The sequence below is a fragment of the Solanum dulcamara genome, chromosome 2 (genome assembly GCF_947179165.1).
Source record: "Solanum dulcamara chromosome 2, daSolDulc1.2, whole genome shotgun sequence".
NCBI lineage: Eukaryota > Viridiplantae > Streptophyta > Magnoliopsida > Solanales > Solanaceae > Solanum > Solanum dulcamara.
In genome coordinates, this window is record NC_077238.1 from 1,718,340 (window position 1) to 1,738,027 (window position 19,688).

Sequence of the window (19,688 nt, forward strand, 5' to 3'; positions counted from 1 at the left end):
TGCAATGAAATGATGCATGTCTGTCCTATCGGTACACATCCGCTGAATCACAGTCCGGAACCCATGGGGGACATTTCTGTCCATGTAACCTACCACGGAGCGTGTGGCCCGACCCCTTTGTTTCATAATACCTGCCACGGAGCGTGTGGCCCGACCCCTTTATTTCATAATACCTGCCACGGAGCGTGTGGCCCGACCCCTTTATTTTATAATACTTGCCACGGAGCGTGTGGCCCGACCCCTTTGTTTCATAATACCTGCCACGGAGCGTGTAGCCCGACCCCTTTGTTTCATAATACCTGCCACGGAGCGTGTGGCCCGACCCCTTTGTTTCATATCATTTTCAATCTCAACACAATATGTCAGAACCAATGCAATCAATTCATGTTCATATAATTCACGATAATAATATGACAACAACCATAATTTTTCCTATCTCACATCAACATAGTTATTTCACATGTCCAAAATAAATCCACAATCATAACATATCAATTCCACCAATACATGTCATTAGATCACCATTTTCTACCCCTCATCTCCATTTTTTAAAGGTCAATCATATAGTCAATAATCCAGTCTAATTCTCATTACTTCCTAATACACATAACACAGAAATACAAGCATCTATAAGCTTAAACTGAGGTTTAGAAATTCACTTGCCTTAAATAATCACGCAATTACTCCGAGACCCGAGCCTTCCCTTTTCGCTGGGTTTCCAAATAAGTATGATCTAAACAAATAATTAACCACAATAAGATTTCAAAACTAACAACACCCATGTCTAGCCTAGACCCCAAACTTACACAAGTTTATAATCAAGTTCCTAAATCTTGATGCCAATTAATAAGTCAAATATTATATTTTTTTTTAAATTTCAAGTCTAGAGTTATGGCTTAATTCCTCCAATTAACAATTAATAATATTCGTATAATTTTTACTCCTAATTAGTCACTAATGTAGCCAAATATTTAGTCATCCAATAATTCCAAAGAATTACACCCATGTTGCAGCAGCAACCAAGAACCCCAATATTATAAATTTAAGGTAATTCATAATATGTAATATACCTAATATTTAATTATCTATTTTAATATATCAAAATTCAGGAACTAGCTCATTCTATGTCATTGAAGTCAAATCTGAAATTTTCTTTCCGATTATGTTCACTCATGATAAAATAAACTCACATGTCAAATTTCAGCTAAAACGGATCGTTATTCGACCCCCAAATCAAGATTTTATATGAAGAATCCTAGGGTCATATTTTTTTATTTCAACATTATTTCTCCACCAATATACCCTAAAAATATGTTCATAATTGCATAAAAATTTAATGGAAAGGATGAGAATAATTACCTTGACGCTTTGGAATTAAAAATTCCTATTTTTTCTCTTCTCCTTTATTTTTATTTTCTCCTTTCTTTTCTTTCTTCCTCCGTATTTTTTTTCTCCGATTTTTTTTTTGTGTGTTCGTCGGCGGCGTGCTTTTCTTCCTTCTCGATAGATCTGATGGCATTAGGCCATCAGATTATATGTATATATATAATTCTTTTTTTTTCCTTTTTCAAATTAATTATGTATTAAAATTTACAATTTCTACTAACCTATTTTAATAAATATAAGAAAAGTGGTATAGGGTATTAAATAAATTAACACTTTAGTCCATTAATTAAATTAATTCTCTAAAATTATCCCTCAACTAATTAACCAAAGTTACCGAATAGTCCAAATAACCAATTAAAATTTTACGGGAAGGGTCTCGTTTGAAAGGAGGAGGACTCATTCTCAAAATGACCTAACGGGTCATTACATCATTTATACAAATAACAACCACGACATTCTAAAATTCTTTTTGAATTTTCTTGTGTAAATTACTGATATCCATCATTAATCACAATAGATTATAGCCGTTGTTAGAGTATATTCAATATACACATTGATTATACAACAATTATACTGACTATATTTATTATTTTTTAAAAATATTTAAAGTAATTTATGTGTCATAACAAGATACAAGAAAATTGTAAATACTTACTCTCATAATGTGTTTATACTAAAATAATAAAATTAATTTTGATAGTTAAAAAATAATGTAAAAAATACATGTCATATAATCAAAGTCCAATAATAAACATGTATATAAAAGATATATATCTTAACTTTATTAGTTTGACGTAGACAAATATTTTTTACCAAAATAAAACAATCCATTTATTTGTAAGATGTCTCTAGATAAAACTATAATGGATGTCATAATAATTCCCTAAATGGAGCAAGAAACTTTGGGTGGATATAGATATTTTTGAACCACTTCTTTCAAAAGGGAAAATAATAAATGAAACTTTGACAATAGAATCCAATTGAGTGGCCATAAATGCAAGATCCAATGACATATCTATCAAGATATGAAGATGATGTTGGCACCCACTAAGGGTGGACAGATTCAAATTTTAAATTTTTAAGTTTTATCGAATTAATAATTTTAGTTATAAATTTAATTTTGGTAATTAATAAAATGAATATAATTTTTGAGATTAAAATTTTAATTTTAATAAAGATTTATTATTTTTTTCCATCAATCTAAGTCTTGGTGTAGAATTATATGATACTTCTCTCACATTACATCCCCTTTGGCTCATCAATGTCTTCTTTTCCTATTTTGCATCACTTACTAATAGTGCTTCATTTCATTATTATTTAGAAAGAGAAGAATTGTGTGTGAAATCATTTTTTTCTTTTTATAAAAGTCAATTTCTAACACTTGTACTCTTCTTGGGGCATGTCCTTTTTGGTTATGATGTCTTTGGCTTAAACAAAATGATCTTTTGATTAAACTATAAGACTTACTTTAATTTATTTCTTTTTGTACATAATATAAGTACTCTTCCTAGAAAATAAATAAATATCACTCCTTTGATGTGCACAAATAGACATCCTTAGAATTAATTGTTGTTCATTCTATTGGAGGAAGACATTGCAAAAAAAAAAGTATATAATAATAAAGCAAGCAAAGGCGATTCGATATAGCAATTTAGGTTTATTTGAATTGCGTATTAGCTGTTAGATGTATAATTTAAAAGTGACTTTGATACGTCAATTCAATATTTGTGAGGAATAAAATTATATGACACACAACTTGCATTCTGATATTCGAAAATTGATAAAGAAATATTTTTTCAAAAAAGGACTTCCAAACATAAGCATAATTGCTTTATTTATAAAAGTTGAAAAGAATGCAAAGCGGAATGATTCATCACGTGCTAAGCACGTGATTGTCAAAGACAAAAAAACAAAAAACAAAAAAAAAACAAAGAAGGGACATATTCTATCTTGAATATAAACTTAAAAAGATGTAACAATGTAATATTCGTATGTTACAACTTACAAGAAATATCATAGGAATATTAATATGTGTACTTGTTGAACAATCCAAGCTTTAACTTCAATATTTTAGAGAAAGTATGACAGGTCAACCAAAAAGAAGAGAGAAGTCAACGTCTGTATCTGACCAAAAAAAATTCAACTAACCTGTTTGGATTGACTTATTTTTAAGAAGTTTATAAGTTGAAAACTGCTTATAAGTTAAAAAACAAAAGTAGGTGCAGACAATTTTTTTTTGACTTATAAGCTGTTTTCAATTTATAAATTGTTTAAAATAAGTTCATCCAAATAAACCCAACTATTTATTGAAACTTATTTTAAGCACAAAATGACTTTAAGTTGGGCAGCCAAACACTCAAAAAAAACTGAAACAGCTTATAAGTCAATCCAAACAGTCTCTTAGTAAAATATAACTCAAACCTTAATCATCCCACTGATGTTGCTTAAAGAGAATTTAATATCTTTGTTAAGGAGATTATTAATAGGGCATGTTTCCTTGCTTAATGAATCCGCTCGTACGTAACATAATTCTAGATTAGTAGTGCAAATGAATTTCTGATACTAAATGGATAAAAAGAGAAAAAGTCCAATTTTGCTCTAATACTATGTGGAATTGCTTAAACTTGAAATTGAAAAATTTAAACTTACTTGATTTTTGCTTTTTTGAATTTTACGAGTAAAAATGAAATTTCTCTCGAAGAACTAATATGAGTGTTTTTGAAAACTTAAAATCACATTTTCAAAATTTAATCAAATTTCAGGATCAAACATATATATTTGAAGATAATTATTTTAAATTTGATCCAAATCTACTAAAAATCCAGTCTTTCTTCTATAGGGTAGCTGCAAATTGCTGCAGACATATGAGCAAGAAACTCGTGTCCCTATTTTATTAATATATCCTCTGTGAATATGACTAATGTCTCTAAAGCAGACATTTTTATTGCTATTTCAAGCTAATTAATCATTAGTCAAAAGGTTTATGGTCAATAAATGCAACTTTTTTTTTTTTTTCAAAAATAATCTTGAAATTCAATCTTTTCTGATATATGAGGTAGATACATAGTCAACCCTTCTGTCAGAGCCAGTTGCAGAGAATATGTATATACCAAAATAATTCATCTTTTTGCTTAAAATTTCAATCTTTCTTCTAAAGAAAAAAATTCAAGAAACCCCTTTTCTCTCTTTAGTATATTTTTCATTATTTACTTGTCTTAGTTTGTATATTTTCAGCTGTTTCAAGATTACAGATGAACCAAGAAAAAAGGTATTTCTTGATAGTATCATTAAACCTTTGTGTTTTCTGCTACATTCAGCAAATAGATAAATGTTCTGCTGTTGATCCACAGTTTGTAGCATGTAATAATCCAGTAAATTGTAGATATGGTCCAAAAATAAGCTTTCCATTTTATATTCAAGAAGAGCATGAATCTTATTGTGGGTACCCTGGATTTGGGCTAAATTGTAGTGAACAGGGGTTTCCTGTTGTACATATTGCTGGAAATGAGTATATAGTTGAAGATATTAGATATCAAGATCATACTTTTCAGCTTAAAAATTCAATCTTCAACAGTAGTATAAGCAATGGTTGTGTTTCTGATATCAAGAATGTGTCACTTGATAATCGCCCTTTTAAGTTTGTTAACGAATCAAGAATTTACGTGTTGTCAAAGTGTAATGGATCGATATCCGAGCCTCTTTTGAAGTACAGGATTGGTTTTGGTTGTGGTGAAGAAAATGGAAATGATTGGAGTTTTGCTATGTTTGCTGAGGATGAACGTTTTGAGTCTGCATTACAAGTGTGTAAACATCATGTAATTGCACCAGTAGAAATGCTTGGAGATGAGGGAAGTAATCAAGATCTTAACTATCTGGCGCTTTTAAGAAGGGGGTTTAGATTGAGTTGGACAGCTAGTAATTGCAGTGAATGTGCAGAAAGCGGAGGACATTGCGGATTTGATGTTATCAATTATCAATTCAAATGTTTCTGCACTGACAGGCCTCATTCTTCGAGTTGCAAACCTTCCAGTAAGCTCCTATGATCTTATCTACCAGTTAATTTTCCAGTATAATTATGCAGCACCTTATGCTATGACTAGGCACCTTGCTTTAGGTTCTTTTTGTGTGATCACCAAGCACACAAAAGAGTATTGCTTGATTATCTAAGCATCACTATACAGCTGAATTGATCGATTGGATTAAGCTGTGGATGATTAATAATGTGTTTACTACACAGTGCAGCCAAGGAAATATCCTTACAGCTTCTGCGGATATGTTAAATTTCCAGTATGATTATGCTCCTTGCTTTAGGTTCTTTTCATGTGATTCTACACGCCCAAAAAAATATAACGTGATGATTTAGGCATCATGATACAGCTGAATTAATCATATGGATTAAGCTGTGGATGATTAATAATGTGTTTACTACAAAATTTGTGCAGCCAAGGAAATAACCTTATAGCTACTAATAATTTCTCTGATGAATGGTGTCTTGTTCCGGTTAGTCTATGTATTTTGGGATTTGGTATTTTTTTCTGTTAATCTTTTGGTTAATCCAATAGTGTTTTTTCAAGTATATGATGAGGGTGCTAATTGAATACTTCTTTAATTCTCTTCTCACTCTAATAAGCCACTTAATCTCCTTTTTCTTAACCAATTCAACTTTACATTTCGAGTACAAAATTATTGAATCAAGGTCCTTAAAGGAATACCGTTTGTGATCATCGCTTGGTTGAGCTTTATCTGTGATAATTCATGTTCCAAGATGTGATCTTTAATGATACTTATGACGGACTAGGTTAATAGTTTGTCATGATTAATTGGAGTACGCTAACATGAAGCCAGGAATCTTTTGAGTTTGTGATACTTTCTATATCAACGGACCACAGGTTCTCGTTTTAGCATAAAGGACAAGGTGCATATCAATTTGTGCTGAATTTATTGGTACTACCATTACATATTTCCTTTTGATCTTCTATAAAACAAAACACAGTTGTAATTAATGTGTATAAATTGGCTGCTCATATTGTGCTGTTTTCTTGTTTGACAGGATCAGAACTTACATTATTAGCTTTAATATAGGTAGGAAACTGCAACATGTAAAACCAAGTCAAACTTAAAATAAGAATAAGTAGAACATTTCCGAATTATGTAATCAGGAGCTGACTTTTATCTTACTTTTAATTTCAATAACTCCTTTCCCGCAAAGTACCTCCAAAAATCCAATTGCTTGTGCTTCCAATGGTGTGTTTCATCCCTATGCTGTTTTAGACGATGTGAAACATCAAGTTGATCGTAGTGCAATGCCTTGAGAGTCATATGTTGCTGCACCAGTTGAAATAGGAAAAAGAAGATCAATAAAAGATGCCAATAGATAGAATATTTAAGGTTGTCGGAAAATGAGTTAAATACTACAATGGTCATTGGTCTGAAATAAATTAGTGGCTGTGAAAGAAGCAGCTACCATTGTCGCTCTGAATACGGTGAACCTGTTTGTTATGGCTCTGATTAGTCTCGCCAGAATCATTGCTGTGATGGTAACTACTACTACCAGCTGCAACTTTAAGATCCTAGACATAAGATATTATGTGCCGAGTTATAAAAGCTAACAACGATCAACGAGGCTTTCATGTGTAAAACATCCAAAACTCTTCTCTTTTCTATTGTTCCCTCCGTTTCAGTTTAAATGTCTTAGTTTGACTTGCCATGGGTTCAAGAAATAAAGGGAGACCTTTGAATCTCATGATCTTAAATCAAAGATGTGTGTAGTCCTTTAAATCTTGTGATCTTAAACTTGCCAGGTAGAATGTTGGAATTGAAAAATTGATTAAATATATATAGATACTCTTTTTGGGACAGACCAAAAAAGAAAGTAACACACTTAAATTGGAACGGGGAAAAACTATAAACTGCATAATCTAATTTGGAGAGGATTGTATAGTTTGGCGATAGTGAGATTATAGGCGACTGTTCACTTATTCCACTGCCATAATTCATGGTCATAGAGTGCTAACTTGTCTAAGATTGACCTATGAATTTTTCTCATATGGGGATTTTCGACGCTGTTCTAAATGTGGCATTAAAGAAAACCAATGTCTTACCAACAATCGTTGGACATTTCGTTTTTCTAAAGATCATATAGCACATCTAGAAGCAATTGCCTACTGGTCCAAAACCAATAATTTTATAATGCATGTCCCTATGCATCCATTTCCATCTACTGAAACATTTTATAAGTTCTATTTTCTTCCTTATCAGATGCAGATCATTATTTTTCAATACTACCTCCTCCACGATTTGTCTGACGTTACTTCATTTTCAGGAAAAAATAATTTGGGATTGATTCTTGGCTTAGGTAAATCAGTACTATATTATTATTATTATCCCTGAATTTCACATTTCAACATAGTTCCACATTTTGTTAACTTCATTTTTGTCTTTTTTCAGTTTTTGGTGGAGCTGTGTTAATAATCCTCGTGGCTGCTTTCATTGTTTGTCGTTACAAGAAAGAACACAAAAGTTGTTTATACTTCACCTCGAGAAAAAAATCTTCTGATCGTTCCTTAACACATGATTTTGATGGAGGTAGTAATTACCATGGAGTCTCGGTCTTCTCCTATGTTGAACTTGAAGAAGCTACAAGTAACTTTGATTCCTCCAATGAACTTGGAGATGGAGGGTTTGGTGCTGTTTACTATGGTAAGAATCTTGAAAGCAAATCAGATGTTCGAATGACACGACTAGATAACTAAATTTGTACTACATTTCTTACTAGGTAAACTTAGGGATGGGAGAGAAGTTGCAGTGAAGCGACTTTACGAGCACAATTGCAAGAGAATGGAACAGTTTAAAAATGAAATTGAAATTCTCACTCGCCTAAGGCATCGAAATCTTGTTTCCCTTTATGGCTGCACATCAAAGCACAGCCGTGAACTACTCCTTGTTTATGAATACATTCCCAATGGGACAGTGGCGGATCACCTGAATGGGGATAGAGCAAAGGACGGATTCCTCCCATGGCCTATCCGCATGAATATTGCTGTAGAAATTGCTAGTGCATTGGCTTACCTCCATGCTTCTGACATAATACATCGTGATGTGAAGACTACCAACATACTCCTCGACAGCAATTGTTGTGTCAAAGTTGCAGATTTTGGGCTTTCGAGACTTTTTCCTAATGATGCTACTCATGTGTCAACAGCTCCTCAAGGGACAGCTGGATATGTTGATCCAGACTATCATGAATGTTACCAGCTCACTGATAAAAGTGATGTTTATAGTTTTGGTGTCGTCCTTGTTGAACTTATCTCATCAATGCCTGCTGTTGATATTACTAGGCGTCGACATGAGATCAATTTGGCCAACTTAGCGATAAACAGGATTCAGAGATGTGCATTTGATGAGCTAATTGATCCATCTCTGGGATTTAAATCAGATGCACAAGTTATGAGAATGACTACTTCAGTAGCAGAGCTAGCATTTCAATGCTTGCAGCTAGAGACGGACTTGAGACCAAAAATGGATGAAGTACTGGAGACACTTAAGCATATTCAAGGCACATATACGGTTCAAATCAAAGATGAGAAGACGAATGACTCAATTGTCGATAACACAGAATGTAATGGTGAAAAAGCTCCTACTTCTCCTACATCAGATAGTATAGTTTTGTTAAAGAAAATGCATTTGCCACCTTCACCTATTTCTGTAACTGAGAGATGGGTTAGTAGCTGTGGCAGTAGTAATGTTAGCGGGTGAAATTCTTACACTCTTTGCTTTCATTTCAACGTAAATTTAACAAATATGTACTCATTGATAATCTCTGTAAAGGAATAAGTTGCTGAGACCTTTCTTCTTATCTTTGTTAGTGTTTACTTTTGTTCTTTGTTCGACATTTTCTAAACACAGTGGAGTGTAACTATTGAGTATGGACATGGTTTCTGCACTAATGAGCATGCATATTTTTCACGATATCCTGGATTTGAGGTTACTTAAATGAATATCAGCCACTTTACCAGGACATTTGACAGATAGTATGTGCAGTTCTTACGACGAAATAATGCTGTGTGCATAATATTTCCTTTACAGAATTGGTGATGGAGGTTTTGGAACAGTTTATCATGGTAAGAAGCATATCAACTTGAGCTAATCAATGCATCAGTTAAAAATCCAGGAAATCAGCAGGTATTTGGCAGATTTTTCTTTAAGCTTCTGTGGTTTAGTAACTCAATATATATACAGCAGCTAACAGGGCCTCTATGGAGGAGATGTAGCAGTGAAACGCCTCTATGTACATAAAATGCATCTCACAGGACCAGTACATCATATCTTTTTACTCTCTATGGTTGCACATAGAGGCGCAACACTGAACTCCTCCTGATTTATGTATACATTTCAGTGTTTAAGTTAGTTGCTCATCACTTTCAGGATGAGAGAGCGAAGAATTACTTTAGTTTAGAAATGCAAAATTTTATGGGATTAAGTCCATACAAAATTTGGGACTAAGTTTTACAATGCCTCAGCTCCGGGAACAGGAAGGAACTAAGTGCCCCGAAAATGCTATCCAGTTTATGAAATCTGAATCTCCACCTTCACCAAATTCCACGGATGATCGGTGGTTTAGTGGCTCTACCACAACCAACATTAGACGTCCAGCTTCACCAATTCCCCTTTTGACATTTCGATGCATTACAAGTTTGTATATTTTATAGTCTATTTCTTCTCATTGTTTTGGTCTCTGATTGTATGTTGAGTACTGTAAATGGATCTTCCTTCCATCAATCAGTGTGATACACTTTGTGATTATTCTCTAATAAGAAAGAAATGCAGAAAGGACCAGAGCCCATGTTATATCAAGAAAGCTTCACTAGCTTTGATCATTTAGCTATTGGACCAAGTTCTTCAAACGGTTTCTGATACTGAGACTGGAATCTTTTTGATTGAGAACACGGAGTTGATTTCTTAATTGGCCTGATCATTCAACTATTGGAAATAAGTGATCAAAGTTACTTTTCTTTCTTGTATCAGAAAAGTCACTTATCTTTTGTTATTTCACTCAGACGGTCATTTTTCTTTCTTTTCGTATTAGAAAAGTCATCTATCTTTTACTATTTCACTCAAAGTTTTTTTTTTTAAATCAGAAAAGTCAATTACCTTTTGCTATTTCACTCGAAAGGTCTTTTTTTTATATATATATATCAGAAAAGTCACCTATCTTTTGCTATTTCACCCAGAAGGTTATTTTTTCTTTTATATCAGATAAGTAGAAAAATCACTTATCTGTTGCTACTTCACTAAAAAAATCCGTTAAGCCGGTATGTGGTATATCCAGTTACTTTTTAACTTCACCTATTTCCTAGAGAAAATGCCCCCTAACCAAAATACTGTTTTACCAACTTCCCTTTATCTCATGGAAATATGATGTGATCCAAAATACTTGCCTTCTGCTTAGGAAAGAAGGTACATACTTATTTAGACTATGCATGAGATTTTCTTTAAAACAGATAAAAAAGAGCAGAAATATCTTATCTCAAGAGTCAATGATTCAAGTCTTTACATAGTACTTAGTCAATGAGGATGGAGAGTGGAAAAGTCTTCCATGTTGGCTCTCACTTGAATCTTGTTTCCTTTTTTCCAAAGTCTTTGTAACAAAATTCCAATCCACATATAGAAAAATTAAACCAGATAACAAGGTTATAATTCCAATTTTCTTGCTGTGTGAGACACAGAGTACACAACATGGCTTCTACTTTCTTGTTTTTGTGTTGTTTAGTGATCCTTAAACTACCTCAAGTACAAGGTAACTCCAAATACAACTGCATCGATGAATTCGAGTGTGGAAGCCTTGGAGTTATGAAGTTTCCTTTCACAAATTCCAGCAACCCTGAGTGTGGATTATGCAAGTTTGATTGTCATACTAAACCATATCCAAAGATTGAATTTGGTAAACACAAATATGATGTTTTAGTGAAGAAAGGTGATTTTTTCCTTATTTCAGATCCTAAACTTCAAGATTACTTGCTTAAAAATAGTTGCAAGTCTTTTTACCAAAATTTCTTATTTCCAAAATCCCCTTTGATTTCTTTCCAAATTGTTCCTAACTTAACCTTGTACAGATGCAAACATAGTCATGATAACACCACCCAGAAGACAATTGATTCCCTTTTCAAAGATTTTGATAGATATACTAAGTGTGGAGATTTTAATGTTTACTATCCCAAGAAAACAATACTGGGAAATACTAGTGCTAAGATAAGCAAACTTCCAAAGCACTGTTCACTTGTACAGTTGCCAATTCCATTGCCTACACCATCAAAACCATATTCAAGTGACTTGTTTAAACTGTTGACTTCTAATGTTTTTCTAAACTGGGAGTTGTCCAAAGATTGTCATCTGTGTCTTGACAAAGGAGGGAAATGCCAGATGATCAACGAACACGAGTTTCATTGTTCCAAAGGTATATATAGTATTTTAAAGAAATAACCTTTGTTCTGCTTGTTTTCTATTGAGGTTTATCTAAAAATATTATCTTTCTTCCTTTACTGCAGAAAAAAAAGGACAGAGTAATTCGAGAATGATTATTCTGGCCTCAGGTAAATTCTCTGTCATTAGCAATATTTGTTGTCAATAACTATATGTTTATAGTAGTACACTTTTGAAGTGGAGCAACGGTAAAGTTGTCTCGGGTTTTGAGCAGTGGAATCAGCCAGTGATACTTCCCGTAGGCTGCCTACATGACACCCCTTGGTGTGCGGCCAATCCCCGGCTAAGCTTTTTTTTTTTGTAGTACACTTTCAAAGGATCAGAGTTTGATTACTGTATCTTATGTTTTCTAGTTTTAAGTGGAGTTGGTTTGATCCTACTATCTTCCGTTGTCGTCTTTTCTATCTGGCGTCGCAAGAGAGTGAAGAATGATTCTACACAATTACATCGGGGTCTCGAGGTAGAGAGCAAATATTTTGGATTTCAGGTTCCAGTTTTCACCTATGCTGAACTTAAGGAAGCCACCAACAATTTTGATCCCTCTAATGAACTAGGAGATGGAGGTTTTGGAACTGTATATTATGGTAAGTTTTCTTTGAACCTAAGAATTATGTTGAAAAGACAGCAATTTCCAAAAGGTGAAAGTTAGCTAGTGTTCATGCTTAGTGGAGAAACTAAGAATCTCGTTGAGGGTGTATAGACACTTTAACTTGGCCTCAACTGGAAATTAAATGCTCCAACTTTGAGTATAAACATCTAGACACCTCAACTTATTTCCACTGTGTCAGTTGAACACTCCAACTTACAAAATGATTATTTAGACACCTTCAAAATTTATATGCAATGTTAGGGTTGGGTGTCCACGATACACAGTAGGAATGAATTGGAGGGTTAAGTTGCCAGTTGACACCAAGTTGAGGTATCTAGATATGCACGCTCAAAGTTGGAGTGCTTACTTGCTGGCTAATGCCAAATTTGAGTGTCTGGTTATACATTATGCCTTTAATATTTATGTATAAAATGTATTTTTTGACAAAAGGTGTTCAATTGATCACTTTTCACTATTTGTTGGAAAACTCAGTATCTCATTGTTCATGCACATTATGAATTAGGAAAACTATATGATGGAAGAGAAGTTGCAGTAAAATGCCTCTATGAGCACAACTGCAAGAGAATGCAGCAGTTCACAAACGAAATCGAGATTCTTACTCGTTTGAGGCACCAAAATCTTGTGTCTCTTTATGGATGCACATCAAGACGCAGCCGTGAACTTCTCCTTGTTTACGAATACATTCCATACGGAACAGTTGCTGATCATCTCCATGGAGAAAGAGCAGCAGAGGGATCTCTCACGTGGCCCATCCGTATGAACATTGCAGTTGAAACAGCCAGTGCATTGGCTTACCTCCATGCTTCTGACGTGATACATCGTGATGTCAAGACTAACAACATCCTTCTCGACGACAACTTTCGTGTCAAAGTAGCAGATTTTGGACTCTCGAGACTTTTCCCTAACAATGTTTCTCACATATCAACAGCTCCTCAAGGAACGCTTGGATATGTTGATCCTGAGTATCACGAATGTTATCAGCTGACTGACAAAAGTGATGTTTACAGTTTCGGGGTTGTCCTTATCGAGATTGTGTCATCAATGCCAGCTGTTGACTTAAACAGGCATAAGAACGAGATCAATTTGGCTAACTTCGCAATAAACAAGATACAAAGAAGTGCATTTGATGAACTGATTGATCCATCACTTGGGTTTGCACCAGATACGCTTGTTAAGAAAATGACTATCTATGTTGCGAAGCTAGCTTTTCGATGCTTGCAACTCGATAAGGATATCAGGCCAACAATGGATGAAGTATTGAACATTTTAAGAAAGATTCAAGGTGGAGAGTTTCATCAAAATGAGAAGACATTTGACACTCGTGCTAGTTTTAATTTATTCAAGTCTAAGAGTGTTAATATCCCTCCATTTTCCCCTGAGTCAGATGAAGTTTCACTGTTAAAGAAAGTTAAGTTCCTAAGTCCATCAGATACTAATAGTGAGGTATGGATTAGTGGCTCCACCACAACAAGCACTAGTGAGTGAGTGACTATCTATGTTGCTCGAACACTCAAAAAATGTTACCGCACTTACGTCAGATCCTTAAAAATTGCGTGACTTTTGGAGGATCTGGCACACCCCGACAATATTTTTGAAGAGTCAGAGCACCATAGGTAAATATCTTAGGAAATGTGCAGAATAATGTATTTTCAGACTTCATAATCTACTAACTACATTTGATGAGCTCAAGGGAATGTACATATGATAAATTATGTTCTTGATGTTATGCTTCTTTTTTGCTTTTGAATTGTCAATGTTTTATGAAATTATCTCCTTTTTCTAGTTTTTCTAGTCCTAAGCTATGTTGCTTGGACCCTCAAAAAATGTTGCTCTGCACCAGTCTCGAATCCTTAAAAAATGCATAGCTTTTGAGGATCGATATTTTTGAAAAGTCCGAGCACCACAGGTCCCAAGTACAATGATGGTAAATCAGGATTGAATATTTGAAGGGTGGATGATATAATATACGGGTCCATCAGTGCATAAATCAAGAACGAAGAGGAGCCTCACGCTAATACCATATTGAATAAAATGGACATTGGAGCTAACTCAATCCCAATAACTAACTCTCGAGATGAGGACTACCCAAGATCATAAGACAACAGTCGATTCCACTAATCAATATGTGACACTTAACACAATCCATTTGTGAATTTAGCAGTTCATAAGTTTTCTGGATAGAAGAACTGATGCCACAGGTTCCACTTATCATTCAAGTCACTAGGAACTTGAAAGTGATAGGACATTCTTTAGGTATATTATGGTTCTATAAAAATCCACAGAAATATTTTTCTTTCAATTTATATGGCGTAATTAGACTCAAAACGAAATTTAAGAAAGAAAAAAACACTTTTAAAACTTGCAATCTAAAACATACCATAACATTTGTTTGGACTCTTGTTATAAGGCTTTAAAACTTGTGATCTTAAGCATGTTAGAACATTTATGTGGCTATAAAACTTTTTACTAAAAGTAAAATGAAACGTTTTAAGTTTAATCATTTTCAATATAAAATAATTCATTCTCTATGAAAAGGACTAATAAGAAAATAATGTCACATAAACTAAAATAGAAGTAACAAATTAATCCCAGTTTCTATAGAAAAAACTATGAAGCCATATCAATGAAGAGTTATCAGTTGAACATCCTTCATCAAAAAATTATGCTGCATATATATAAAAATTATTTTCAATATACAAATAAAAATTACTTTTTTTTAATTATATGTGTATTAAATATTAAACTTTAACGAAATTTCTGACTTCATCATGAAAAGCAATTATTGTAAAATTGTATCACTGCATATAATTTCCAAATAAAAACATAGAATGAACCAAATGGAAACCTCAATTCAAAGATAAAAATAGACAGGTTTTGTTCACATGAGTAAAAACAATGAGAATTATTATGCACTTGTTAAAAATTAACTAACTTGACAATTTTATAAAGGAAGAAGAGCAAGAGAATATATATATATATAAGTATTAATATATAGAGAGTAGTAATATAGAGAGAGTAATAGTAATTCTCTTCTTTTATGTGTTTTGTGTATTTTTACATTGAAGTTTAAGGCTATATTTATAGCCATATTTACAAGTGGAGGAAAATATTAGTGGGCAATTTACCCACTTAAAAAGTAAATGGACTATTCACCATTGTAAAGTGGACAACCATTTTACTTGGTTGATAATACTCCCCCTTTGATGTCCACGAGAAATGTGTCTCGTTAAAACTCTACAAAAAATAAAATAATATACATTGTTATTTTGAACATCCATAGATGTTGTGCCTCGTTAAAACCTTATTAGAAAAAACCTAGTGGAAAAAAGTCTAATGAAGGAAAAAGAGTACACACATCTGATAATACGCCTTGAGTGATGCCTCATTAAAAACCTTATCAGGAAAATCCAGTGGGACAAAACCTTGACTAAGGGAAAAAGAGTACAACGCGTATTTTGCTCCCCCTGATGAAAATATCACTTAATATCTCGAAGACGACGCATTCCAATTTTGTATCTCATTTTCTCAAAGGTTGAAGTTGGCAGTGCTTTGGTGAACATATCTGCCAAATTGTCACTTGAACGAATTTGTTGGACATCTATATCACCCTTCTTTTGAAGATCATGAGTGAAAAAGAATTTTGGTGAAATATATTTTGTTCTGTCTCCTTTGATGTATCCTCCCTTCAGTTGAGCTATACATACAACATTGTCTTCATCCAAATTATGATCATCTTGATCATTTATTTCTTTCCTTTTTCGAGAATTTTTATCTTTGGAACCAAATGGTCTTCCACATTTTAAGCGTGGCCTAGACTCATTTGCCTGAACAAGTTGTCCTACCGGAACATCAAATCGAACTTGAGCATTAGCAGCTGGGATATGCGATTTAGTAACCCGTGGAAGGTTAGTAAATGCATCCGACAATTGATTTGCAATATTCTGCAAATAAATCATCTTTTGAACTTCTTGCTCACATTGATTTGTTCGAGGATCTAAATGAGATAGTGACAATGAATTCCAATCTATCTCATTTTTCAACTGCTTATGTTCTCCCTCTAATGTTGGGTATACTGATTCATCAAAATGATAATCAGCGAATCTTGCCGTAAATAAATCTCCAGTCATAGGTTCCAGATGTTTTATAATAGAAGGAGATTCATACCCAACATATATTCCCAACCTTCTTTGGGGACCCATCTTTGTGCGGTGCAGTGGAGCAATTGGGACATATACCGCACACCCAAATATTCTAAGATGATATATATTTGGCTTCCTTTCAAACGCCAATTGTAATGGGGAAAATTCATGATAATTTGTTGGCCTTATGCACACAAGTGCTGCTGCATGCAAAATAGCATGCCCCATACTGAAATAGGAAGTTTTTTCCTCATTAGCAATGGTCTAGCTATCAATTGGAGGTGTTTAATCAATGATTCTGCTAGACCATTTTGAGTATGTACATGAGCGACCGGATGCTCAACTTTTATTCCAACCGACATGCAATAATCATTAAATGATTGAGATGTGAATTCACCAGCATTATCAAGACGAATTGTCTTTATTGCATAATCTGGAAATTATGCTCTTAACCTTATAATTTAAGCTAACAATCTCGCAAAAGCCATGTTGTGAGTTAATAATAAGCACACATGTGACCATCTTGTAGATGCATCTATCAAGACCATATAATATTTAAATGGTCCACATGAAGGGTGAATTGGCCCACATATATCACCCTGTATACGTTCCATAAACGCAGGGGATTCAATCCCAACCTTAGTTGCTGATGGTTTGATAATCAGTTTTCCTTGGGAACAAGCAACACAAGAGAATTCCTTAGATTGAAGAATTTTTTGATTCTTCAAAGTGTGTCTATGTGAATTCTCAATAATTCTGCGCATCATATTATAACCGGAATGGCCCAACCGGTCAAGCCAAATGATAAAATCATTAGAATCAGTAAACCTTTTGTTTACAATGGCATGTGATTCAACAGTACCAATATTTGTATGGTACAACCTAGAAGAAAGTGCAGGTAATTTTTCGTGCACAATTTTCTTCTTCATATTTATTGTAGTAATATAAAGATATTCAACCTTTCTTTCATTTGTAGTCTCAATATGATAGCCATTTTGACGAATAACCTTGAAACATAACAAGTTTCTTTGAGACTTTCTACAATACAATGTATTATCAATTACCAATATCGTTCCTCCAAGTAGTAATAAGGTCGCTTTTCCAGAGCCTTCAATCAATTTTGTACTACCAGATATTGTATTGACATAGGCCTTTTTCATAATCAAATGATAGAAATATTTCTTTTCTTTTAATATTGTATGAGTTGTGGCACTATCCAAAAGACAGTATCTCCATTATTCATCTTGAATCCAATTGAAGACGGAAAAATTTATTTATCTTCATAAAATAAAGATGCATTGAAAGAAATAAAATAAGTAGCAATTTTGCTAGAAAAACATAAGTCCTTTTTTTTAAAAAATAATTAAATTATGGTAATTTAGAATTTTTAAAAAAATTATAGGATTCATAAGTCCCTAACGTACCAAATTATAAGAATTAACAAACTGAGGTGTAACACATTAATAATAAACATAATTTTATAAAAATTAATAATTAATAGTGAATTAGTTTAATGAACTTAGAATTCAAAAAGTTTATGACAGAATATACTTATTAACCTTAAATAAATATTATACATAAGTATTAAAACAAATAGAAAATAAATAAAATTATAAAACATTAATATAATATTATTCATCATGTATAGATAATTTGTTTATTGACAAAAATAATACAATCATTATATATTATCAACAAGAATAAAAAATTAGTATAATAACATTAAATAAAGTGAATATTATTTTTAGTAACAATATGATATTAAGATTAAATAATATACAATTATCATAAAAATGTGGCCCTGATTTTTTCCCCTTCAAATACATAAACGTAAAAACACAATAATTCGAAGTACATGACAACATATTGAAAAACATGAAATTAAACATCAATTAAGATCCTTAAAAAAATCTTCAATCTCCAAATGAGTAATATCATTGAGGTCATTAAAATCATCATCCTTAAAGCCAGATTTGCTTCAATATTATCATTATTCAAAGGCCTTGCCTCAACATTATTTTTGAACGCCAAGTGTGACTCTATCCGAGCATTAGAAGAATGCACCACCTCTATTTGCCTTTCTTTTGAAAGAATTTTGATAAAGTCTTACAAAATGCTCAGGCGTCCGACATTTATTTTTCCAGTGGCCTTTCATGCCACAACGATGACAGTTACTTCTTGAAGGGCCATTTTGATAACTGATATTGTTCTCCCTTTTATGTTGACCACCACCTCGATGATTATTAAATCGTCTTTTGTCATTGCCACGTCCACGCACATTATTGTGACCATAATTTTTATTTTGTCTTCTTTCAAACTGGTCATGTGCTTTTACCATATTTACCTCCGGTAACGGAGCAGTTTCAGTGGGACGAGCTTCGTGATTTTTCATTAAAAGGGCATTATGTTGCTCAGCCACCAGAAGGCATGAGATCAATTCAGAGTATTTTTTAAAACCCTTTTCACGGTATTGCTGCTGTAATATTACATTAGAGGCATGAAAAGTAGTTAGTGTCTTTTCTAACATGTCCTCATCATTTATAGTTTCTCCACATAATTTTAATTGAGAAGTTATTCTAAATACAACAGAATTATACTCAATTACGGTTTTAAAATCTTGAAACCGTAAATGCATCCACTCATAATGAGCCCTTGGCAATACCGTTGCCCTGAGGTGGTCATACCTCCCTTTTAAGTCTTTCCACAATTCAAGTGGATCTTTCACGGTCAAGTATTTCATTTTTAGGCTTTCATCTAGATGACGACGAAGGAAAATCATAGTCTTTGCTTTATCCTGACTTGATGCTGTATTTCCTTCAATTATAGCATCACCAAGACCCTTAGCGGTAAGGTGAATTTCAGCATCAAGTACCCATGACAAATAATTTTTACCAGAAATATCAAGTGCCACAAATTCCAATTTTGAAAAGTTTGACATGATGAAAATTAATTTGAAAGTAACAAAGATAACTTAAAAATTAAATTTCTTTAATAGATATACCTGATATAGAAGTTAATTTTCTGAAAAATTAAAGTTTCGTGCTGATAACGTGTTATAAATTAACTAACTTGAC

The 19,688-nt window shown here is 33.2% G+C and overlaps 2 protein-coding genes across 2 annotated transcripts; both read left to right on the forward strand.

The window, feature by feature from the left end:
• Window positions 1–4,285: 4,285 nt before the first annotated feature.
• Window positions 4,286–9,246, forward strand: LOC129879927 (LEAF RUST 10 DISEASE-RESISTANCE LOCUS RECEPTOR-LIKE PROTEIN KINASE-like 1.2). Its single transcript, XM_055953677.1, has 4 exons — window positions 4,286–5,415; window positions 7,709–7,741; window positions 7,834–8,085; window positions 8,162–9,246. Exons 1-4 carry the CDS (start codon window positions 4,638–4,640, stop codon window positions 9,139–9,141), a joined length of 2,043 nt encoding a protein of 680 aa, XP_055809652.1. The 5' UTR covers window positions 4,286–4,637; the 3' UTR covers window positions 9,142–9,246.
• Window positions 9,247–10,834: 1,588 nt separating this feature from the next.
• On the forward strand, window positions 10,835–14,229 carry LOC129879928 (LEAF RUST 10 DISEASE-RESISTANCE LOCUS RECEPTOR-LIKE PROTEIN KINASE-like 1.1). Its single transcript, XM_055953678.1, has 4 exons — window positions 10,835–11,839; window positions 11,931–11,975; window positions 12,219–12,449; window positions 12,978–14,229. Exons 1-4 carry the CDS (start codon window positions 11,122–11,124, stop codon window positions 13,958–13,960), a joined length of 1,977 nt encoding a protein of 658 aa, XP_055809653.1. The 5' UTR covers window positions 10,835–11,121; the 3' UTR covers window positions 13,961–14,229.
• Window positions 14,230–19,688: the final 5,459 nt, after the last annotated feature.